At 40.9% G+C, this 26075-nt stretch overlaps 1 protein-coding gene and 1 long non-coding RNA gene across 3 annotated transcripts in view; one reads left to right on the top strand and one right to left on the bottom strand.

Moving 5' to 3' along the window:
- Window positions 1-19979, bottom strand: part of LOC122183315 — a 178440-nt gene extending 158461 nt beyond the window's left edge. Inside the window, exon 1 of the long non-coding RNA XR_006180219.1 lies at window positions 19927-19979. This is a non-coding gene — a long non-coding RNA (uncharacterized LOC122183315). The remainder of the gene's footprint in view (window positions 1-19926) is intronic.
- Window positions 19980-20823: 844 nt separating this feature from the next.
- On the top strand, window positions 20824-25595 carry DYNLRB2 (dynein light chain roadblock-type 2). Of its 2 annotated transcripts, XM_042877139.1 has the most exons (4): window positions 20824-20843; window positions 20973-21049; window positions 24412-24579; window positions 25262-25595. In XM_042877139.1, the coding sequence occupies exons 2-4, from the start codon at window positions 21031-21033 to the stop codon at window positions 25387-25389; spliced, it is 315 nt and encodes a 104-aa protein (XP_042733073.1). In that variant the 5' UTR covers window positions 20824-20843; window positions 20973-21030; the 3' UTR covers window positions 25390-25595. The 2 variants fall into 2 exon arrangements, with proteins under 2 accessions (XP_042733073.1, XP_042733072.1); XM_042877138.1 differs by lacking the exons at window positions 20824-20843; window positions 20973-21049 and having other exon boundaries at window positions 24367-24579.
- The last annotated feature ends 480 nt before the right edge of the window (window positions 25596-26075 follow it).

Raw genomic sequence — 26075 nt, 5'->3', positions numbered from 1 at the left:
TTCTGGGCCGCCAGGGCACACTGCTGGCTCACAGTCAGCTTTCAGCCAGCAGCAGCCCCAAGTCCTTCTTGGTAACCCTACTGCAACTTCACTTTGTTTCTCCTCACCATTCTTATACTAAAAGAGAGCCTTCATGTTAATGGTTACATACTTTCCTGCAGCACCAAGTGATAAATGAACAAAGAACGTAGGAGCCCTCAAGCAAGAATATTGAAGTGTGTTGAGCTTAATTGTGCCAGTTTTCACCAGAGAGGCGATGAGGCTGCACACAGCAAGTCTGCTTACACACCTTCTGGTTTCAGTAATAAGACTCAACACCAGGACTCAGCATCAAACTAATTTTGGATGAGAACCTACACAAAGAGCCCATCGTAAACTGTGTGGAAATACATATACATGTAAAGACAGAAGTTCAACAAAAAGGCTCTACAATATTAGAGGTTAATATTTTAATGATCTCCCTTTAAATAATTGATCATCTTTTGAACAAGCTAATACTTAATAGATGAGAATCTTTAAACCAAATGTAATTGAGATACAGTGTTTCTACAGCCGTGTCCCCTCCTCCCAAATCTCTTTTAACGCTCATTGATTTCTGCCAGACATTCATTGGAAGAATTAATTAATTGATGAACTTGTCATTACAAGTCATTGATTAAGATGTCCTTCCTTAAAGATTTAATTATGCCCAAAGATAAAAAATTTGCTAATTATTGCCTTTTATCTAATTGAAGCTTTGTATTACAAATAAAGTTCAAAGGTGTAAGACAGTTGCCCTTCCAACCACTTGGGCAAAGATGAGAATTTAATTAGAGGAGGGACCACGTTCTCAGATGTATTCCACGAGCCATTCTGGAAACAGAACTGATGACTGACTATTCAATGTGTGGAAATCTCTGAAAATCTTTCAAGTTTTGGTGGGGCTTTTTTGGTCTTTCAAACGCTTTCACAGTATCACACTTCGGTTTGGATCTATCAAGTGATTTAGCAGTCTGACCCAGCTAGTGACACATCTTGAATCACACGTTAATAACTTCCATTTCTCTCTTTCTTACAAGTTCACTTCTTCTTAGACACCAATGAGAAAATGATCCCCAATAACGTGGGCTTTTAGCTCTCTGGCAAAAAAGCAGCAATCCTCTCACTTCAGAATTGTTCTTCACTGATGATCACAGCAGAAAAACAGCAGTGTCCAAACATCAACACTTCTCATCAATTCAGACCAAAAAAAAAAAAAAAAGGAAACATCGCATCATCACATGGGAAGTTTCTTTCTGTGTCATTAAAGAAACTCAGGGACTGATAGGCTCATTTCATAACAACACAAATCAAGACAGACACGACCACAGAAAAGCATTCAAATGACTCCGTGTTTAAACTTTCTAGGACGAGACTACATCTGCATAAACCTGAAGCACGAAGCTCTCCTGTTGGGTACACACACACATACACCAGCACTGCACGCAAATGTCACCTGCAGGAACTGTACTGCAAACGACAGCAAAGATATCACACTGTGCTGGTAATTACCAGGCTTTGTACACAGCTGCAGCTCTGAAGAGCTGGCCCACTGGGATCCCTTGTTTCCCAACAGCATTCAGGCTGTGTTACAGAGAACCCCGGGCTCAGCTGACAATCACTGCCCAGATAGCGAGGCTCCATGGCAGTGCGTGGGCAAGGGCCTGACAGCCCCCATTAAACATGAAATGATTGCTCTGAAACCAGAAACTACTCCAAGTAGGTATTTGGGCACAATAAATGCCCACTAGACTACTAGCTAATGAAGTCACTTGACATTTATACATATAATTAAAAGAAGTATAATCAATCAATCTATCCGTATTCAATCAAACTACAGTTCTGAAAGCATCCGTGATTTATGACACACTTTATAGGAAAAGAACATCCAACACTTCAGTGACTCAGTGTTTTCTCACATTATTTCTCCTCCACAGAAAACACATACTGGATGCTTGAAACAGTGAATGAGCTTTGAGTAACTCTACCAAAATAACTGCATACTAAAATATCTTTTAATTCAAGGACTTGGTCCAAATTCCCTTGAATTTTTATTACTTCTGAGAACATCTGAGCAGGTAAATTTCCACATACACAGTGAAGGCACCAAGGCTGAAAGAGGGAAAGCAAAAGGCACTCATCCAAGTGTGGGATGACAGAAGATTCATAGGCTGTGTGTGAGCACTGCCACGACCGCCAGCCATCTCTTATAAGGAATATTTGAAGTGAGATGCGGGATCACAGAGTTGTTATATTTTGAGTCGATGAGCTGTGTTCAGTAGTGCATATCATGACAACTGCCAGTCAGAGTAAATAAAGCAGCTCCAGAAAGACAGATCAGCAAGGCTGAAAAAATATTGTTACACGTAGTGAATTAACTCCTGGAGTCCTGACTGTAAAGATCAGATTCCTATTAATACAAAATGTTACTAAAGCACAGGAGCTGCACTTTCTTCTTTACAATTGCAGAATTACATAAATGTATCTGCCCACAATTTCTTATAACAGTTTCCAGAAGAAATACCTCCTTGCAAAATCTAAGAATGTTCTGAACCTGAACTCTCCTGCAATTAAATCACATCTTGACATCATCAGAGCTGCAGTGCCCATCTTTCAAACACAGCTGCATCCTGACCTTACTTGATGAAAGGAATCTTTAGAGAAAAATAACTGGAAACATCTCTGAGTTTCCTGGTTCTCTGGCCTTCTTAATGCTTCTCCTCTGTACCAAGTAATGAAATGACTTTTCTGTGTGTTCAGCACATACGACTTAAATAGGATTCCCAAACTGCTGAGGATGTTATGGTTCAGGTTTTTCACTTTTTCGCCTGTAGCTTCTGGATCTAAGGTTAAATGCCCATCAGCAGGAATTCAGCTTTGCTCCTCACACACATACGGGTGCTTAAACCAAAGCACACTTTGAGATTTGATCTCCAAAAGAAGAGTTGGCAAAACAAGCAGGGATATGCACAGCCCTGCAGTGCGTGCCACAGCACCACAAAACCCCAACACACAAATGAGGGTTGATGCTCATTTATTTCCAATCAAAAGAAAAACTTAATAATAAACCTGTTTCTCCTCAGAACCTTTCTAGGGGACTCACCACCTCGGTTCTTACTCTTCCAGCTTCAAAGCTCAGCAGTTTTATTTTAACTATGTGTACTGTAGAGAATACAGGTGTTCTCAGCATGCTCCAAAGCATGCTCCAAAGCATTACCTGAGGGGAATCCTGCTCTCTTCTCAACAGCACTGTGCTGAATCAAGACCATCAGTACAACCAATTTGAACACAGGCAACTTCATTAGTTCTTCATTGAGCAATGACATAAAAGAAAATTGACCATATAAAAAAAAAAAAGTGAGCTTTCCTCCCCTTTTTAAAATGCTGATTAAATATTTATTTTCTTTAAATGAATCAGCATTTAGCACAAGAGACAAATAAAAGCACTTGCTAAAACCTGGAAAAAGTCCATGGCAACTTACTGCAACGCTTTTGCGCACAGGATGGAATTCATAGGACAGGGAGTTGTGTGTGCTCCTCTCTGAACACACCACCCTTGCTAGGCAAAACCAATCAGCTCTGCTCAAATATTACTTCAAATTCAGAAGTGATCCTCTTCAGTTCGCTGCAGTGCTTTTTGCTTTCACAAATATCCACACTGCAATAAATGTCACTGCTGGTGAAGCTCGTTAATGTTGCCAAAAATTCCACAATCTTGTCAACGCACAGCACGGTAATTCAGAGTTTCTGAACCTGCTTATCACATAAGAGATGTCAAGAGAGGAGCAGTATTAATAGCAAACATTTGATCAGAAAATAAAACTAAGCAGCACAACTAGAGAAGCTTAAAATTGCCTGGAAAAAAAAAAAAACATCCCAAAGCAAAAAGGAGTAATTCCAATCAACACGTCTTTTATGTTTCTTTAGCTATTGATCATGCTGAATAAAAGAGCCCTGCAGCAGCCAAGTGGGAAGTCCCCAAAGCTCATGCAGCATTGCTGTGAGCAGCTTTGTGAGGCTTCAGCTCATGCTCCCACTGAAGGCAGCAGCGTGCCTCTTGCTTCTGCTACGTCAGAATCCATGCCTCCATGTTCCACACATACAAATCCCAAACTTCAGATCCTAGAAGCTGCTTGCAGAACTTCTTTCTCTTTTTAAATTCAACGTTTGGAAAGGAAACACAGCTAAGTGTGCTTGTAAGAGTTTTCAACCCTCAGCTGGTGCTTTCATGTCATCTTACATTGCGACTCATTTCAGTATGTCAAGTGGCTGCAAGTTAAGAGTCCCTGCACCGCAAGTCCTGCTTCCAGACTGCAAGGAGAAAAGGGAAGTGAAGAGTTCTTACACAGGAGAGAAGCTTGAATCTTGTCAGATTTTTATGTGGTTTATTTATTTTCATAAGTAAGCTCTAGTATCTGGGCATCTCCTGATATTATTTATAGGTATTTCTATAGAGCTCATAATCACAGTATCTGAGTGCCTCGCACTATTTACGATATGCCATTTATCTCCAGAGGGTAGAGCTTTCCTCCTTTCTCCTTTGAAGATGGCTTCTCATAGAGATAAGGCACAGATGATTAACGCCTCCTGCACTTGGCATCTAGCGACACGGCTGCTTGGGGAAATGCAGCTCTTTAATCACATTCTGAAAGAGGGTTTGGGTTCAGTTTCATCTTTTTCTTTTTTTTGGACTGTACCTTTTTCTCCAAGTATGAGAGCACAGTCAATTATTAAAAAAACAAGAGCACAGTCAATTAAAAAAAAAAAAAGAGAGAAGGGAAAAGGAAATTTCAAAAAGAAATCAACAACTGTGTTTTTCTTCCTTGAAAAGTCACACATGACAAAATACCCTCCTTAAAAGAACAGAAATCTAAGCAAGGCCTCCATCTGGTCAGCTCTCTGAACACACGAGTCTATGTGCATTCCCCATGCTGCACAGGGACTTCATTTCAAGCCTGCCTCAGTGCCTGCCAGCGTCCCAGGGAACATTTTTTCCCAGTCTTTCTGAGAAGGTCAGGATGTTTCCTGGAAGGCTGAATGATGGAAAAATGAAGGATCCTTCATCCTGACTGACACTAAGCAGTTTGTCGGCCTGGCATGAGCTCACATAGCCAGTGAGATTGTTCTGAATTGCCTTGATGAATGAACGCAGTTTCTTCGGCCCCAGGATGGACTGAGATCCAGTTCTTTTCTACACAACTTAGAGGAAAGATGCAACCATCTGATAAACAGCAAGCCTCTGATGGCAGCTCTTAGCTTTTAAATGAAGAGGTTAATTTAAAAGGATGAGGTTTCTCATACCTCAGTGCTACTTTGTAAAGTGGCCGAGTTTCAATTGCTGAAGAAATGTAAGATTTTAATCACAAAATCTGTATCAACAGTATATTTAGGTCATTCTAGAGAAGCTTTTTTTAAACCTAACCCACACCCCTGAGGTCTGAGATGACCTTGTTAGCACAGATTAGAGAAAGATCAAAGAAAGATAATGATCAATGAGAGTAACTTCAGTTTTAAGCTTTGTGGCTCTCCTGCTATGTAGCCTCAGTCTGAGGCACTGACCCCCAGCAGCACCAGGATGCTATCAAACAACAGCCATCTCCTCACTAACTACTCACTATTTGCTATCCACCTTCCTGTCATTGACTCAGTGAGCTTACACAGCCTTTGCTAAGACAAATTTCACAAGTATTTCCACAACTGAAAGGACAACAAGTAAGGGATGAAATTCTTGGGAAGATAAGTTAATTCTGAAGATATTTCTAAATAGCTCAAAAAGCCCCACTGCAGACAGGCACTTGCAGAAGCTTAACACATCTATCTTCAGGAAGCCTCACCATAAGTGTGTTCTGAGTGAAATGGTGTCAGCTTAGGCAGAGATGTGATACTTCTATGAGTCATGTGCTGGTTACCAGATCCTTTCCTGGACATCTTTCAGTCCGTTAGGAAAAGGAGTGTGACTGTTCACAAGCAGAAATGCTGCTTACAAAAGCTGGATTCTCTGATATCTGTTGAGAACTTGCGAAAGATCAGGCTGACCAAATCTCCCCGTGTCAAAAGAGGAACAATATTACCAAGATAACAAATGTGGGGATCCTCTGGTAATCAGCCCCAAGGTTGGAGTCCTTCACAGTTCTTTCTTTACAAAGTCCTCAGAGGTACCGCTCAGTTTGTACATATCAAGAACGTAAAATGCATTCCAAAAGGACAATAAAAGACAGAACCTAACCACGATAATAGCCCAAGAAATCACCAAATGCTCACAACTTCACTTTTAAATCAAAAACACCAAAGAATACAGTTGACTCAGACTCCTGAATGCATCTCTCCTAATATACCCATATGTAGGGCACAGAGGGCAGGGCTGCAGCAGATGTGGGCTTTTTCTTCTGATTAGTTTTGTGTTGTTTTTGAATACACATGGATGATTCCAGGAGCAGAGGGGCCCTGGTGCCTCACCACTGCTAGACCAGTCCATCTCCTTGGCTATCTTCTACCTAGAAAGCCAAGGCCAGGTCCCATTTCCAAACCCAATGTTCCTATTCTATCCTTTGGATATTGTACTGAGAGATGTGGTTTAGTGGGAAACATTGGTGATAGGTGAATGGTTGGACTGAATAATCTTAAAGATCTTTTCCAACCTTGGTGATTCTATGATTCTACAGAAGCACAGAAGAAATCCCTTTAGGCTGTTTAGGAATCTTGTTAGAAACAAAGTTCAAATTCACAATACTATGCATCATTCCGTTCACATTTAGTTTGCAGAAAACATGCGTAAAACTAAAAACTTACAATGGAGGGCTGCAAAAATAATTGAAGTTTTTAGGAAAAAGATGATGGTGAGGGAAGCTCAGCTGGCCCCTATGGGTCAGGAGAGAAGGGCTGACGGAAGGGAGAAGGGGGATTTGATTTAGAGACAGGAGAGGCCAGTGATGGACTGACACAGATGAACTGTCTCTCAGTTGCTGTTCTGAAGAGAGAGAACAATAACAACTCAGTTACGTTTCATAAACTATCCTGGCACAGAACAAGAAGCCCAAGTCAGCAATAGATGTAAGCAGCATAAATCAGATCAAAGAAACAAATGAACACACCAAGGGCCTGATGTTGTTGTTTGTACCAGCACACAGCAGGGAGGAATGCAGCAAAATAGATTCAGCAATGAGTGTTGAAGAGAAGAGAATGAGACCTGTAAGGTTTGGGTTGGCTGAGGTTTTTTTTGTTTTGTTTTTTATTTGTTGTGGTTTTGGAGAGAGAAGGAGGAAAAGCAGGGAGAACATTTCCATGTTCCTGGGCACACTCTTTATTACAGGCAGTGCTGGCAGGAGGGCAATGCCTGCTGGCATTCCTACCATGCAGCACCAGTCCCCACTTATAAAAATACTTCTGCAAGGCCTGACACAAGGCTCTGCAAGCATGAGATCCTTACTCTCTCATATTAGGGTGGGACGAGGAAAGGGGTGGTTGTCATTTAATTAGCCATTTTAATATATTTTACAGTGTTTCTAAATGTCACGTGCTAGTTCCACTAAGAGCTTGCACACATGCTCTGTGGGCTCAAAATACCTTTCAATGCAATAATAAGTCTACTAATTTGACCAAAAAAAAAAAAAAAATCAAAAGATGATGTGAAAAAGCTATAGGGCACACAAGGACACTGCAAATAGACTTTCCCATTAGCCTGAAAAAAATAATAGCAAAACAAAGTTCTTGGACTTTTTCCCCCTATGATGTTCTTCATTTAGGAGAATCCCTTAAAAACAACACTGAACAGTCAGCACTTCTCACATTTAAAGCACAATAAATACACGAGCTAATGTTCTCGAGCACTCCTGTATGTGAATTCCTTGCTGACAACACATCCTTTGGTGAGTGCATGGACGTGGCCAATGTAACTCTCGAGCAGTGAAAGAAACGCACACGGAATAATGTCAGATTGTTTAAACAACAGTTCAATGATAATTTCTGAAATGTTTCAGCAAGCCATGGTATTTTAGGTTCGAATACTTAAAACCTTTTGTGCTAGAGATGCAGCTCAAAAACTGTGGAAAACAATGATAATATGTAAGTTTCTGAAACAAGTTTCTTTCCAGATATTTAAACAAGGCTCACGGACAACCACAAGTCCATGCACATCTTATACAACTACAGACTGTAGAGCAACTCAGTACTGCTGACCATTTCAATCTGAAAAAGCAAAAGAAAGAGAAAGGAAAGCTTTTGTAAACTCTTTGTAAAGACAAATATGGTGCCTCCATGAATGAACTCAACACCTTACCATTTCACGTCTCAGCTATGCAGTAGCATAAGAGATCAATATTTGAAATTAAGTCTCTTAATGGTTTTATCCAAATGCCTAAGTAGTCTTCCCAAGGAAACATACACTAAACCTGAGAAGCATTAACTACAGTACAACTTCATTTTCTGTACTATCATGTAAATGAATCAAGCCCATTTTTTTCCAGAACTGGTGACTCTGAAGAAAACACTTATAACAAAACATGAATCAAGGAAGCTCTGATGACAGTGTGGCAGAAAAATGAAGCACCTTTTTGTTACCAGACTTACCTTTTATTACCTGTTACTGTGATTTATAAGATTACCTAAAAACAGTACATGCATGCGCATCCCAGCTGTTAAACACTCAGATGTTAGACTCAAGAAGGGCATGGCAGATTTACACCAGCTTTCAAACACGTGGGAACCACAGTGCGGTTCGAGATGCTGCAGTTATTCCCATGCTAAGTATAAAAGATAACTGTGATAGTTCAAATAGCTTTGCAGAGCAATTGTTGAGATTGTAATGATAACTTTATTAATAATGTAGTAAACTAATGCTGATGAAATTTCTCTAATGTTCTTTTTAACTGCATTGAGTAATAAGAAATTGATCCCATTTAAACTCATTTTCCTGTAAGTTAAAAGGAACTCCATAAAAGCTGCCACTCCTCCCTTAAACCAGCTCAACTCACCTCTTGTGACAGGACAGGACAGGACAGCAGTAAAACAACTGCACAGAACATCACTGACGATCGCATGAACGCGCTGCAGGAGTGTTGCAAACCTGGTTTGCAACGTTTGTAAGGAGGCAGGGCAGGAGAGTCTCAGCTTTGTGAGAGGTGCGGTGGAATAAGGACATGACCTGAGAGAAAAGTCAAATATCCTTGCCCAGAAGGACAGCTGCAGACCTAACTCTGATGTCCTGACAGGCATCAACATTTTTAAATCTTCTCCTCATAGATTCAGAAAAACCTTGTGATAACTGATGTTCTTTAACAACAGCTTTCTCTTCCACAGCCTCCCACCATCTTTTATCCATTACACCTCAACCTGACAACCACGAATCTACAAAGCACAGTCCAGAGGAAGCAGCTGGACAGCTGAAGGAATTAAGGTTCTTAAAACTATCCACAAATAGAGTTTTAATGAAAGGAAAAAAAGTCCATATTTTATAAATTAATTTTTATCTTTCCTCAACAGCACAACTTGCAGATAAATCACTGGACAATATAACCAGCTTTAAAAGCCAGCACACCACAAAAACACAAGTCCTGCCAAGTTAGTGGCCTATTGATGAAGGATTAGAGCTATATCCACCTGTTCAAGTACTAAATATTTTATTACGTATCACAAAAACACCAATGCATTGTAGAGCTATCATCCAGAGATGTTTTAATCCATTCTGTATCTGAGCAGCTTGCAACATCTCTGTTCAGAGCAGCAGAGTTCGCAAGGGAACTACCACCCTGCCTTCCTTCAGCAGGTCAGCACAAGTCAGTGTTTGAGGTGGGATATGAGAAACACCCCAAGTTCCTGCTGGCTGTTGAGCTACCACAGATCAGGATCTAACTCCAATCAAAACAACTGAGAAAGCTGATGATTTTATACATAAGGCGGCCTCTTTTTATATGCCTTAGTTTTTGTTGTAGGATTAATAGCAGACAGAATCAAACAGGGCCATTTACACCCAATAATGAAGGATGGTCTTACAAAGGCATCAACATAATCGACGTTTGACCAAACAAAGTCAAGGATTAAAGAGGTCAATCTTCAAAGATTTACATCCCAATCATCAACTGCCTGTTTTCAGAAACTACAAAAACTTGAGACTAAGAACGACGAAACATTTGTTATATATAAACGATACTAAAACCACACAGAAATCAGTAGAAAATTATAACTACTTTAAACCAAGCTATAGAATTTTATGGCAAGGATATAATTTTCTGCTAAGTTTTATAGACGTGCCCAGAAATAAAACACCAGGCCTCTATTGAGTTTTATGGGGCTTTTCGGTAAGAATTACAAACAGTGGAATTCAAACAATACTTGTGGATCAGTTTGCCAGCAGCCCTGAAGCTGAAACTGCGTTGCACAAAACAGGCATCGAATAATTCCAAATAATGAACAAATTCATAAAAAGTCAGAGGCTGTTTGTCAGTAATCTGCAAACAGACAAAGCGGTAAATTCATGGAATGGCAACTCCTGGCTGTGAGCAGCTCCCCCAGCTTTACTGCTCTGCCTTTAAGGGACTGCCCGAAGGACTTACAGCTCCACTGCATTCTTGCCAGGTAATTTGTGCAGCATTTTTCAGAAACAGTTAAATTAAAAAGCCCTTATGGGAAAACTCAAAGAATTTAATAGAGATGGAATCAATATGGTTCTACAGAATTTACTCCAAACCCTTCAGTTGGATCTTCTCCCCTGATCTCAGCCCCCTTACAGTGCACAGTACCGTCAAAGCCATGCAAGTGAATCTTAAATTGGGGATTACAGCTACAGAGAAAACCTCCAGGGAAAGAGCTGCTAGGACCCCAGTAAAGCTTGTTTTGTACCTGGAAGAAGAGGACAACATGAAACCAAGGAGTTAGGCACATCTTGGAACAACCCAAGGATGCTGCTGCAGCTTAGCAAGGAGTCAAATTATGCCAAGAACCACTCAGCAGCTTAGTACAAGGAAAGCTTAAATGCTTTTCACTTTAGGATTGGAGACCGTGTCCCTGCTCTCAAACAGTCCAGGAGCCCATAGAATTAAAACAGGAATTATACCTCAACTAGTAGACCACTATTGGTTCAATATTCCTACAGAAAATTCATCCTACCCAAACACCGTAAAATAATTTTAATTTGCCACTCTCTGTCATGATCACCCCCATTTGCTTAATAAGAAGCTAATTACCTGAAGTTGATGATATGGAAAGCACAACAAATTCCATTCTTTCCCAAGGGAACAAATGTCCTAAAAAACCCAACCAAGGGCCACGTAAAGAAAACAAGGTGCAACATGGGCTGAAACCAGGGGTGCAGCCAACACTGATGGAGTCTCGTGAATACAGAGAGATCCTCAGAAAACTCACTTAGGAAAAAATTTAAAAAGCACATAAGAGGAATTTGCAGCAGTGAGAATATTAGCTCTAGAAAGCATTCCCTCGGTAGCAGCCCCACATTCTGCTTTCACTGGAAGAAGCAAGTCCAACAGATGGAATGACGGCGCTGCATCTGAGAGCTCCCATTTTAGCTACAGCCGTGCTTTGCCCCCTTCCTAGGACACCACGTGAAATAAAGGAAGGAAAGTCTCCAAGACACCCCGCTCAGCATGGAAACTGGAGCAGCACTTCAGACAAGGAGGTGGCAGACTAGATCAGACGGTTCCATCTCAAAACAGTTCTCCAAGGGGAAGTATTTCACTGTTGTCCCTTGACTTCTACCCGTTCTCCTGATCAGCTTTCTAAAGCTTAGTTTTTGTATCTAAGTTCATCTAAGAGGACAGCCAAGAAAATAAAGTGTAGTTGAAACCAACATGGTTATTAGAGCTGTCTAGATTTTGTAGCTTTGTTTAGCACCAGACTCATTAAAGTGCAGTTATCACCATAATAAATGTAGATATCACTAATTACAATACTAGATTTTAAATGCAACTTGAGTGTCTCAGGTGACTTCTAAAGTAGCATAATACCACAGCCAACACAAATTTAATTAGAACTATCGGTTTAATTTAGTTTACATTTACAGCTTAAAAATAAACCTTTAAAAACCCAAACCTTACAGCCATTCAGTAACTATTTGAAATATTCCTATTAGATATGAGAAAAATCCGAAGGTTTGTTTCCATAATTTTTATTTATTTACCTTTTTGCCCTTCCATATTTACATGTCCTCTTACTCTTTACTTAGTTAAGAGTGGAAAATTGCAGATATGCCTTTTCCTTACTTAAGGGATGTATGCGCATTTTTCCACTCAGTGCTTAAAGAATTGGACAAATAAATCCCAGCGGTAATTACAGCATGTAATCTTATCTGAGGTTCAATCTGCTGCACTAAAAATCTCCCTTGCGACATCTAAAAGGGGAGCCACATATAACAGAAGATTCCTGGAGTCTGTTCTGCTGTCCTATATCACTGAAGCCAACAGCAACAGGACTGGGGCTCGGCAAACTGCCTTGAGCCTCTGAGCACAAAGCTTTGACTTTCAAACAAGTCCATGAAAACTGACTCATTCTTCTGCCCTTTTGAAATTCCCAGCCTGCATTCCTGGTTGTGAGAAGGATTATTTTCGTTTTATGCAGTGGTGGTATTTAGAGGCCCCAGCAGAGACGAGGGCTGCGCTGTGCAAGGCATGGAGCAAGCGCAAGCAGAAGGCTGTGCTCTGCAACAGAGTGGGAGGGAAGCAGAGACGTGGGGAAGCAAAGCAGTTTGCTCAAGATCACACAACACATCTTTAACAGGCCAATCCCTTCTGATTCACTGTGAGTCTACAGAACTAAAGATCCCCAACATGAGGTAAACTCTTAGCACTGAAACAAGACACCTTCTTTTCAGGATGCACATAGCAGTGTTTCTCCCTCGTGTGTCGAATGTCAATACACAGAATATTCTCAGACATGAGATACTGGTCAGGAGACTCACAGCTCTGATCCATTCTGAAGCACAGATGCTCCATCCAGCCTTCAAGATGGGTGCACGAGTCAGGTTCAGGTGCTTATCAAAGAACTTCTTCACACATCAGTGAATACTGCCTGCCTTCACATCATCTTCACTACACCATATTCACCCTCTTCAGGTCTTATATATACTAATATGAATTCACTGTTTTCCTGGAAGTGGAACTTGCATCATTCTCTCTATCATTCTAACTACATAAGGCTGTAATGGGCTGAGCCATTGGAAGAAGATTTAAGCTTCCCAGTGATATGGTAATATGACTTGCTCCCCTTTTTTTGCTAAGTTTAGCAAAAAAGAAATTGAGGAAAATGGGAAATTTGTTCTGAGTTAGATGTACACCAGATAGCCCCAAACAATCGTCATTCAATAGAATTTGAGCAGGGAAATGCCAAATGGCAGCAGTGGTACTTGGTCTGCCAAGTCAGTTATTACAGTTTCTCCTAAAAGATGCTGAAGTTCCAAGTGGGGAAGAGCGAAGGAGCTGTAGTAAACTGGCTACAATCTGTAGCTTTGGTTGGCTCTTATTGAAGACCTGTCAGTCCCAGCTGGAACTTAAAAGGTTGCACAGAAAAGCCCAGACTGCTTCAAAGCTTATCTTCCAAAAGTGGCTGGCTAACTAGATACTTACAGATAGTTTACAATTTTAGTTCTTGAGTAGGTTTTCTAACACAGGTGAAGATTGTTAACATATTTAAGCTTTTTAAGCTTTAAACACAGCGTTCTCACTGAGCGTAAAACCAGGCCAGAAATAGAGCTATATCACTGTGGTACAACTGGTTGATCAAATCCGAGCTAAAAGGCACTCTTGACAAAGATAAACATTAATCGAGTGCCATTCTCAAAGCAGCAAGCATCCTGAAGGTTCCATTCCTAAGGCCACACTGAAGTACTTTACCCAACTGCAAGAACCACCACACGACTTGGTTATTTCTCAGAAAGAGTAAAATTTTCAGTGAGAAATGTTCAGAACATTCTTCAAAGTATTGGTTTTTCTCAGCACCTCCTGTCAGCAGTCAAGGAGTCAAAGCGCACTGAAGGCACAGAGACATGGCAGCAGTTGTGTCACCAAAAATTCATCGGCACTAAATGTAATCCAAGATGATGGGAGGGAGGAACAGAAACTCCCCTTAGAAATTATTTAAGAGGAAAAAGAACTGGATAGGAGGGAAGAGTGCAAGCACATGAAGAGAGCCTACAAGGAAGCGATTGACTCTGATCACACACAAAGCACTGGGGCACAAACCACAACCACACCTGTTTGCTTATTTCCTTTCGACGTGGAATGGAGGCTCGCCTTCTCATGGCTCCACGTTCCATCAGTCTTGGTTGATCAGTAAGCACTATTTCAATATCACACCTACTGCATCAATGCCATCACTCAGCAGCCCACTCTGGGGACCCACCACCAACAGTCCTCAGCAACGTGCAGCCCTAGGCAGGGCAGTTACGTCACTGTAAGCAGGTAGAGGAAAGCCTCTTAAGAAGAGCTGCGCTCAGTACGCAGCATCGCACATTATAAACAATCTGCGCTATAAAAATTTCAGCTGGCATTGGATGATCAGTTAAATCCATCCCAGGATCCATATCTAATAGTTGCCAATATTCTAATAGTTTTCCTTACAGCCCTTGAAGCCAAATATCACTACCACACACTAAAAATTGCACCTGAAGATATCAGCACAATTGAGCAATGCTATGAACGGCAAAATAAGGCCCTCAAATTAAAACGTAAGAGAACAGAACATACATAACAGCAGCTTGCCAGATAAAGAGCTAGAAGTCAACTTCCTGAAAAAATGATACCCATCTGATGCAACTTAAAACATATGTATGCACATGTTAAGAAACAACAAAGCAAACAAACAAACAATGCCAGTGGAGACTGAGGTGTGCTGCACTCTACCTGCCCCAGTGGTATTCTACCTGCCCAGGGAGCTTGCTGAAACCAGTTACACCTGGTGAGCTCAGCCTGGAGTCACAAATAAAGTTCGATTGTAAATTTGATATGAATGAAAGTTACTCCCAAGTCTCTTTCCAACATTTGCATGACAACCATTGCTGGCATTTCTTTAAGAGGATTTTAAGTGGAGAAATTAAGATATTTATTATGCTGACATGAGAGTCTGAGAGGTTTGCTCAGTATAAACCTTTGGGCTACTGAAGCCAAAAAGGCTCACACTCAGTTGTCGGAGCAGAGGAAGAAGACACTACAACACTGCTGCCAAAGAGAGTCTTACCACAGCAGAGATCTCTTCTTTAATCAAAGAATCACAGCCTGGAAGCCTGTAAATACCATCACTCTGCAGAGCCACTCACAGACTGTGATAACACTTAAGGACTGAATTGCCACTGCACTGATTTTCTCACAATGGCTGATGCACATAAGGAAGCTGGCAAGACTTTTGAATTTTTTATTCATGCACACTCTAGGTGGATGAGATGAGAAACTTGTTTAAAAAGTTAAATAATGGATCAAAGTAAAACAGCTATAAAAGGAGAGACCAAGAAAAAGATCCAAACATGCAGAGCAACAGAGGTTTAGAAAAACTGCTTAGATGATCAGAAAACTTCTCCAAATGTAGAGAAGAGCTGAAGCTGGATACTGCATAAATGCAGACAGACAGTAGGATGTTGGGATAACAGGACGGACATCACCACCTTCTGGTGCTGCAGATCCCTCTTTCATAGCTTCCCCAGGGTTCAGCAGGCTTCCGGAAGGCGCTATCCCTGACTGTAATCTGCTCGCACAGCCTAGTAAGTGGCAGCTTCTAAAGGCCAGTTTGCATAGGAGGTGAGATCTTCCCAAGAGAAACAAAGCAAACTGCCCTTCTCAGTGAGCTCTCATGAAAACTTACATTCAAGAAGCAGGGTACTCTATTCTGAGAAAACATTAACATGACACTCAAAGCAGGGGAAAGGCCCCGGATTAGATGGGATGGGGATCTCAGCATTCAGCACCTGGCAGCAGCGCTGCCCTCGCACCGTGGATCACTGCTACACATGATGCACCAAAGCATCCACTTGCAAGAGAACACGGAATCCCATGCTCATGATTGATGGTGTAATACAAGTGGTGTTTGGAGAGCGTGTACCTGTGTTTATATGTTGGTTACTTAGAAACCATGTGCCAGGGGCTATATTTTAATTTACATGTACAGCCACGTAGAAGCATTTCCACCACATGAAAGACAGCATACGGTATTTCACTGTGGCTTCTGGTTTCACTCTAATGATGTCAAAGTCATATATTTAAATTTACTTGACAGCCTGCCAGTTCCAAGAGCGCTGGAGAAGTTCGTCACAGGATGCTGCTTTGACGCTGCTCCACCGCACATTCAGCACTACCTTTCTGCTGCAATTTTAGTAAGCCTTCTAGCTGCAGAAGGACTGTACTGCATAACCCGTTTTACTGGTAATCTCACACGGAACTGAAGAAGGTGATCACAGTATTTAAAGGGTCAAAAAGTTAGAGAGACATACGCAGGGAGAATGTGAGTGGTGAGGCTGCAGTGCCAGGCTATGAAATAACTCAGTGTGGTGTAAATCCTTACTCCTCCCAAGGAGCCTTAGTGTGCCCACACATCTCTCCTGAAAGATTTCTGTTTTATTACTGAATTTATTTTTTGCTTTTGGACATAGATACACAATCTTAAGACCCCTAAAAAGAAAAAGGATTAAAACCAATACAAAATAAACTCCCATAACAAGAACACAGCTCCAGCTGCACTAAACCTAATGCATCCCGTACTTCATGCTCAGTTCTGTGAGCTACATTTCAGAAACTCTTAGGAATCAACTTCACAAACTCTCTTTATATCTAAAAAAGCCTTTAGGCAACAACAAAACTGCTCCAGGCAGTCTATCTCTAGTAAGGGAGCTGTTATCATTCTCATTACATCTAATTATGCCCATATGCTTACCGAGGTGTTTTCAGATGTCCTAGGTTTAAAACACCGAGTTTTTATGTTCTTTTGGAACTCCTACTTCTGGATCAAACTGAGATGAAGAAATAACAAACATGAGAATATAGCACACAACTACAGCTCACATTCCAGGGCTGTGTTTTCATTGGAACTTCCATAAAATACACCCAGAACACTCAATAATGGGAAATATAGCTCTTTTCTTATCCAAAAAAAAAATGTCAATATGGGTTAATAAATTTTACCTCAATTCTCTACTTGTTTTATAGATGGTCTACATCTCTGTAAGGTTCTGTTACAACAAAGAGTGGATAGTTGGTTCTCTCCAGGATTATACCCCTGTGTTTTCATTATTCTTGTCTCCATGCAAGTTAAAGAACAACACAGCCCTCATCAGCAGCAACAGTATTAACCTCAGTACGATTCAGCCATCATCAGAGCCATTCTCTACATTTTTATTGCTTCAGAGAGTATTCTCCTACCAGAGCAGGACTATGGAACATTAGTGTATATTGCACAGCATCTTCCTTTGCGATGTACAATTCTTTGTTATTATATATTCATGGAAGAACACACAAAACACATTTGGCCATCCAACGCTCCCATGTTTGGGAGCACCACTGATGAGCTGATGTTTCTTTCCGATGAGCTTGTGAATAAACTACACACTGAAATAACCACAGCAGCAGGGACTGTGAGTGGCTACCTTGAGAACACAGGTGAGAAAGGAAACACAATAGAGCAGATTCACATCCCAGCCCCAACTCCAAAACAGAGGGCTTAAAAACACAGGTAGCAAAGTCCTCACAACTCAGACTTTGCTCAGCTGCTTCAGTACATGGAAAGCTGGCAGAATACCAAATATTAATTTTGACGAAGCTCTGCATAAGCTTTCAGCAATTATCAAATAAAGTGCCTCTACAAGTGAACCAAGGCTATTATCAATTTGCTCTTGATATAAGGAAGCGATTTTCATGTACTTACATCAGCTCTCAGAAGGAACAGAATGGTTCGTAAAGTTTCCATTAGCATACAAAAGCAGTAACATCTGCTGGATGCCTTAAGAGGCCCTTATTGCTGTCACTTACTCAGCACGGCAGGCTGCAGTTGGACACCTCTGCCCACAGCAGCACTCCAGGGATGGATGCACTACGGAGGCGCGTTACAGGCACTTGGGGCGAGGAGGGGATAATCTGACCACAGAACAGTTCCTGCAAGTCTCCGATATCTCTAAAGTCCTTGCTCTGTTCTTACCTATCTGAGGATAAGTAATCAACCTGTGCTGATCATACCGTGCATAAACCTCGAAACGGCAGCCTAGCTGAAGTCGGTAATCCTTTCGTACAATACGCGACTTAAACGGGATGGCCTTTCAGCAAGCCCAAGGATTTCATCCAAACTTACCATCGACTTCACTGGAATATGCTATAGCTGTAGCACCATCTAGAGGATTTAAGCTGTAAATTCCTCACACAGCGGGGAAAAAGCATGGGAAACTGCTCTCGAAAGTTGGGAAAGGAATCTTTAAACACAGAGGTTTTGAGTGAATTTCCATTTTACCATTCACTTACACAGTAGCTTTTAAAAACCGTAGGCATATGCGGAACACGGCAGACAATTTAAACGTATTTCTTCAGTTTATAATATTTGAATTCGTTGAGGTAACAGAGGATTAAAATCAAACTTTGTTAACAGACAGTGAGATTGTGAAAGATTTTTTTAAACAAAACACTGAATGATTCCACCTGTATGCACCAAAAACTGACAGAATCTTCCTTTCATGGTTAAGCAGCTGCTTTATTAAAGCGCTTTCCTACCCAATTATTGTGACATTATAAATTGATTCAATCTTAATTTCAATCTTAACACCAACTGAAACACCAGAGCACGTTCCCACAGAGTCCATAAAATAAATTAACGAGGAGATATCATTACCCAGTACAGCAACAGTTCGCTCAAATTTCTCCTGAAGATTTTTTCAAGCCCTCGATACTACTCTGCATAGTTTTATATAGGAAAAGTGCACCTATAGTATAAGACCACTAAAAAACAGCACACAAGAAGCTCCACTGCAGGAAATGTCTTCTCACTGACCCTCAGGAGCAACAACCAAATTCAATTTGCTCGCGTTAGCAAATTAATACCTTGCAGTTCATCATTTATTTAATGGATTTCAACTATTGCAGATCATTCACCACAAGTGTGCAAGTCAGAAATATATAAGAACTTCTTCAGTTGACATAAGGACTCAGAGCCCACCCACGGCACACTGAAACAGCAGTGAGCACCATTCCAAGTCAGCAGCTCCTGGGGAAGGTCGCTTTTACCTTTAGCACAGAAGAGATTGCATCACCCCACTGATCTTGTGAGCAATAAACCCCATCTGTATCCCCCATTCAATGGTTGATGCATGACTGATAAGCAACGTAATTTCTAGCGACGCATCTGTGCTAAAGATTTCAGACTTCTAGTTCACATGAACACATTTTGCATTTCTCTTTCTTTCAGAACGGCATCAAAATAATCACCTTGTATCAAACCATTTATTTATTGTATATATTCATAAGGGCTGTGAGCTAAAAATCTACGAGCGGACTCCAAGCTTTCAACTACTATGGTACATGAACTGATTCCACTGAATTTCCATCATGGCTATTTAGCTAGAAATAAAAACAAACAGCTAATTTTTTCAGCTTTTCCTGTATTATTACCAATCAGACACTGATTCATTTCACTTTATAGTCCAACAAAACTGAAAACTTCTAGAGATCCTAAGTACGGTCAAGGAAGGAAGCAGGGAAGCTACAATAACAGCTTGCAGAGCTTTAGAGTTACCTGATATCAAAATTATCAGTCATAACAGCAATGTTTTTCCCGAATTGAATTAATTTATGCTGTTTCATAATGACCAGCAGCAAAGCAAGACTGTTTACAGCACTTGCATAGCACAGTGCATCCAGTGACACAGCACTTCTCTCCTCCCTCCCTCTTCCTGGGTCTCCAGGTTCAAGAAGCAAGGAAGGATTTAAATTCCCATGGACTTACCAGCAGTCCTCTTCCTCGTTCCCATGAGCAGAATTGCATCTTCTGCCACAGCCTGAAGAAAAGAATACAGAAATAGCTCTAAGTATTTTCTACCTTTCTGTTGATGTTTTGCCTCAAAATTAATTGGCAATCAGAAATTTTAAGAGTTCAAACACCACACTCTTAGTCCAAGCATCTGATATCTAAGGGGTTCACTTGCTGCTTTTGCTAACATATTCAAACTCACTGGGAAGCACTCCCAAGGCTAGGAAGCACTTCTGTTTCTCAAGCAGCAACACCCCAGTCCTAATATTGTATTCACTACTGTGTCCAAGATATATATATATATATATATCTATATACCTGTTGCTTGGAATCTGAATTCTCAGTATTTCAAGAAAATATCTTCATTTACTGTTACAAGTCTAAATCTGAGCCAAGCCCAACCTGAGCACCTGTGAGGGTCCTCACGTTTCATCCTTTCATCCTCAGCATAAATAACACTTACAAGAGCGCTCCTATATCGTGCTAGCTGCCACTTCACGTACTGTTTGGTGGGTTGTTGTTTTTTTTGTTTTTTTTTTTTTTTTTTTGTGTGTGTGTGTGTGTTTTGTTTGCAAAGCCAAGCTGATATTTGCACTGGTTTCAGAAAGACTGAAGCATCGTGCCTCCATGAAGGAAAGCAGCAGTGTTGAGAGAAACTTCTGGGCCACTGGAACTGCCTGCCTGGTTACTGGGGCCAGGATCACCTCTGTCCCTTCCAACCTGTCACCCTACGCGTCAGTCCTGTAATTCAGTTTCACACTTCTGCAGTTCGCCAGCTCGAGCAGTGAAAGGCCATTCCGACGACAGCCAGCCGCCGCTTCCCGCCTCGTCCCGAGCCGCACCGCTCCGCTCCCGCCGTCACTTCCGCCGCTCCCCCCAACGGCCCGGCCATGGTAATGGCGCTGCTCCTCCCGCTGCCCCGGGACGGGAACGGCGCTGGGGAGGGCGGGGGCTGCGGGCGGACCCCGGGGTGGGGCGGCCGGGCGGGAGCTGTGGTGCTGTGGTGTGCTCTCTACCCGTAGGCTGAAACGGAGGAAACCCTAAAAAAGATTCAAGCGCACAAAGGGGGTCGTGGCGACTATGGTTGTCAATGCAGAAGGTAAAGCACCCTCGGCTTTCCCCAGTGCAGTGAACCCAATACTGCGGAGACTGCGAGGCGATGAAGCAGTCTGCTTGCAGTGCTTTATGAAGACGTTCCCAGGAGCACGTGTCAGGTTGTAAGGCAGAGCAGCACAGCTTGTAGCCGTGTCCTGGTGCCCCCGTGATGCAGGCTACGGTTCAGGTCCATGGGACACAGAAAGCATAAGCTGATGAAATAACTCATAGTGCAACCTTCATGTAGCTTCAGAACTTAAGCATTGCTAATTATCTCCTTGTCTGACTAAATGGCATCTCATTTTTCAGCACCATAGCTTGAGCATCACTCAGCAGGTTACAGAAGGCAGAACACGTGGCACTAAGCTGTTGTTTTGACAGGTGTTTTTCAGCCCCAAATCCTTTGTATTCGCACAAATTCACTGCTGCCTTGATTCTTCTGAAAAGTCAGGAAAGAGCAAACAAGGAGTGATGTGTCTACTAAGTTGGGCTTCCGTTGTTGGGAACCATTCCTTGGTTCTACTGAACACTCAGAAGTTCTTTAAACTGCGTTACGGGGTGAGGAAAAGGAAGACTCTTGTCATGCAGTCTTTGGTTGGGATGCAAAACCACAAGCCAAAGCAAAACTCATCACAGAAACCAGTTTTCAGAAGCTAGGCTTCAGGTTGATCTTTGAATCATTCCTCACAGATCAGACAACTCAGTGACCTTGGCTGAAATTTGGTTCACTTCTACAACACCCTCAAAAACACACTGCACTGCCAGCAGTTTTGCAAGTAGAAACAACACTAAGAACGAAACTTGAATGTTACTTCGTTTTCAGAAAATCTGGACAACTGTTTTGCATGCCTGGGCATGCTAAGCAAAACATGCCCTTGTACACAGAATAGATGCAAGCCCAGAAGCTCACAGCCCAGCAAACAGTAACCAAAAGCCTTCTTTGTGCTCATTTCTGGATATAAGTATTTCCTAACCTCAAAACACAGGCTGTTTTCAGAACTGGTATTGGTTGAACTATTTCTGCATCCTGATTAAATAGAAAGTGACTTATCTACGTAGCTACAAACTAAAAAAGAACAAAATCAACTCTAAGGTAACACAGATGATCCTCGCCCAGTTTACAGACTGATACATTTATGATGGCAAAAGCATCAATGTAATCTAATAGAAAAACAACAGATTTATGCTCAGTATCTTGGCACAGTTGAGTTCCTAGCAAGTAGGTCAAGTATGCTTTTCCTCTCTGGTGTACAACTGCAGCAGTACACTCACATGTACTTACTACTGGTGCAGTTGTGCAATTGAGGGACACTCAGATACAGCTGTGAAGAATTCTCCTGACAACACCATGTGATTTCAAAGGCTCTTACATGCTCCTTCTGTCTCAACTTTTATTTACAAAGGAGGAAGAACACTCCAGAGCACAGCTTTGGTGGGGGGTTTTGGGCATTATACCATTCAAGACAAGATGTAAAGTCTCCCCACCATGTCCTGTTCAAACTTTCCTGCCCTCATAAACCTGCAAAACACGGCCAGACTGAATTCCATTGGGCAGACTCATTCAGGAATCTTGGTTTTAGCTTCTCATTTAGAAGTCTTCCTACACCAACTGCAAACACAACGGATGCTGAACTCCATGAGGATGTACTCAACACACCAAGAAATCAGATTCCACAAACTAAATCTCAAAGCAGATATGTAGTTGCATAATTTCATAGCATGCCTACCCCTAAGCAGCACTGCTCCATCTAAGTAGTGCAGATATTCTTATCTTTTACAAAGGTTTCCTAATAGTATGGGTAATAATTTTGGTATAGCAGCATTCAGATGGAACAGCAAACGAAAGATTCCTGAAGCTAATATTGCCTGTCATTTATTTTAACATTCAAAGTTGAGTTTTTCATTGAAACACCACGCTAAGCATACATTGTTCATTTTGTAAAGGACAGCAACAGTTGGAGATTTTCATTTGTGAAGGATCACACTGCAGCATTTCTAATGAAGGATTTATTTGCTTCTCTCTAATTTGGGGGGCAGAGGCAAAGAGCATTTGTCCTAAAGTAAGCACAGTTTAGCTTTCATCTAAGAATGTCACTAGTGTCAACTCATTTTCAAGTAATTATTAGACCTTGGAGAATCATTTAACATTTACCATTTTCATTAAAAGTGCTGTATTTGCTGAAGTGGTCATTTAGATAAGAGGTCATATAACCCTGACACATTCACTGCTGCTTGTAAGTGACTTACTATTTAATGCTATGATTATATAGATATAATCATGCTAATGCAGTGCTCATGAGCACCTCTTTTGTTTTTGCAAAACCTCTTTCGATCTGCGTAATAAACATTACACACAAAGTACATGCTGGGTCATCCTGTTAAGCTTCACTAAGTATCCCGCCAACACAGGATTATTTCTCATGACAGCACTGATTTCAAGTGATTCAAATAATGCTCTGCTAGGAAAATTATGGAATCGTCTAATATCTGAGGAGGTTCTGTTATTTCTTTTGTTCATTTCCCTCCAAGTCTTTACCTGCCATTCCCTATCTTTGCATGTTAATTCTTATTCCGTAAATCAAACTCTTCAACTTGAGTCATTTTACTCTACGCTTGTATCCCTATCCTGTCCACCTGGGAAAACTGCCTTGTTAACTTCTAATCTATTGTCTTTGTTCGTAGGTCAAATAATTCTTTTATTAGTGAAACAAGCTTATTAAAGCCAAACACTTATTTTACACTTGCAAGATTACTATGAACCCTATGCATCCAGCTTCACTTGGTAGCCTGTTAATATAAAAAGCATGATTAACAAAATTCATTGAAAAACAATGATTCATTGAATCATTGAAAATTAATCTTATGTAATCACATTTTAATAGTTAGGATCAATACACTGTCAATATTTTGCATGCAGCTATAAAGGATGGTTCCAGAGTGGCTTTGCTTGTCTAAAGCACATACACCACGTCGGCCCTTAGGCTGCTCTTGGTACTTGGCTGGAAGAAGAACTTCCATCACTGCATACTCATTCCTGGGACCAAAGTAACAAACTCAGGGACAATGTTTAAACTGAGGAAGCACCAGTGCTGGTTAAGGACTACTGAAGGGAATTTGAATTTAAGAGCTTTGAAGAGCAATTACTCTTTCAATGGCGCCATAAGGCAACCCAATGCTTAACTGCCACTGATTAATGTAAGTTACACTTTAAAAAGACGCAAAGATACCTGCAATGAGCAACTCCTTGCTGCAAAGCAGGAGAAAAAAAAAACAAACCATGAAAACCTTTGTTGTTGTTTTAAACTCTGCTGTAAATAAATAAGAAACTTAACTAAATGGCCAAACGAGAAAATTATTTCTTTTCAGGAATTCCAATAAGAACAACTCTTGATAACTCGACTACAGTGCACTATGCAGGTCTCCTTCATCAGCTCACCATGAAAGCAAGGAGAACAGTGAGAGATATTGATCCTCAGAATGATCTAACCTTCCTCAGGATCAGATCAAAGAAACATGAAATCATGGTAGCTCCAGGTAACGTTTCTGTTTAAAGTGACAGAAAAGTTTCTTTTAACTGTTCACCAGTAAAGCTACCGTAGGAAACATATTTTAAACACACGTGAAAAGAAAGCTACCTATTCAGCATGGAAACAAGTGCTATTAATGTACCAGATTTGCAGCATTCAAGCTTGTGGGCAACAAAACAAGCCCAGAGGTAGACTTAACTTCTTAATTTCTTAAAGCAAATATGACCCTAATACATTCACTTAAATATTTCTTTTAGAATAGATAATAAATAGCTATCCAACAGAATTTCCTCAAAAACTTCCCCAGGCTTTTAGAATTAGTTGGCAAAGCCTGGCATGCTTCGAATTTATTCATAATAAAGGTCTACCCAAACCTTTTCTGCTATTTTCATCTCTAAATGGGGTTCTCAATTCTGAATAAAGCAAATAGTGAACTGAAAGAAGTTTCCTGCACCTGCAGAAGAGGCTGCAGATGCCATAAGTTTATTATAACAAGCGTGACCGTCTGCTTCTTGTTTAAATATATTTAGTTTCTTGAAAGCAAATATTCTGCTTGCTAATTTTAAACGTTACAGTTACAATTTATGACAATTTTAATCTGAAATCTGGTTGTTGTGGGGTTTTTTTGTTTTTAAAAGGTGTAATTTTGAAAATTACATGAATATTATTGCTTTTTTCTTATATTAAAGAAAAAGAAGGTAAATCAACTAAGGACTGCTTACGAGGAAAGAAGGAAAAACATTTTAACAAAGCAGTGTTAAACGCTTTTGCGGATAAGGAGTATCTGCTGATTGTTATCCAGAACCCATCCGAATAGACCAGCAGGATGTTATTCTCAGACAGACCAGCTCTTCTTGCTAAGCTAACCTTCCTTACCCATACTTAGCACCAAACACAGCACAGGTTCCACACAATTGTTCAGTTGTGACTGAAAGCGCTGCCAGTTCCAAGTCCTGTTGCAGCTGTATCAATTTGTGCTTGAGCAACTCAGAATGTAAATATTAAAATACTGGTTGCCTTAATACTCTGATGAACAATAATAAAGCAAAATGCTCAAACTTTGATTTAATGGATGCCCAAGTTGTTCTTGAAATTAAGACATTTTACTTAAATTTAGCTTGCATGCAGGAGAGAATGTACTGTGGAGGTCACAGAGCATGGGAATGTGTGTGTACATCAATGTGTGACTGTGAGAGAGTAACCATTTACATGCACTGAAGAAAACAAATGTGAATAACATAGTTCATGCCGTTATTGCCCTGCCTTCAACTCATGGTTTTTTTGAGTCTTCCTGGGGAAGAAAAGTGAAAAGCAGGAGTCTTTGCTGTTTTCCACTTCCTATGGACTGAAACATTGAGCATTTCCACTACTGAGACACTGAAGCTGACAAAGTTGAGTTGGCACTCATATATAAAATTACTATTAGCTTGCTGCTAAACAGTGTTGTAATTAAACCAAAACATTTGATAACTGCTTAAGTATTTAGATCCAACACACAAGCTG

This window comes from Lagopus leucura, unplaced genomic scaffold, assembly GCF_019238085.1.
Source record: "Lagopus leucura isolate 7727_CA_CO unplaced genomic scaffold, USGS_WTPT01 Super-Scaffold_100017, whole genome shotgun sequence".
NCBI lineage: Eukaryota > Metazoa > Chordata > Aves > Galliformes > Phasianidae > Lagopus > Lagopus leucura.
Note: the sequence above shows the minus strand (reverse complement) of the source record. Positions and strands in the feature narration are given on the sequence as shown.

Coding starts and splice junctions, on each gene's coding strand:
- DYNLRB2 (XM_042877138.1), top strand. CDS start 24,381: ATGGCCAAACGAGAAAATTATTTCTTTTCAGGAATTCCAATAAGAACA. Junction 24,580..25,261: donor TGAAATCATGGTAGCTCCAG/GTAACGTTTCTG, acceptor CTTATATTAAAG/AAAAAGAAGGTAAATCAACT.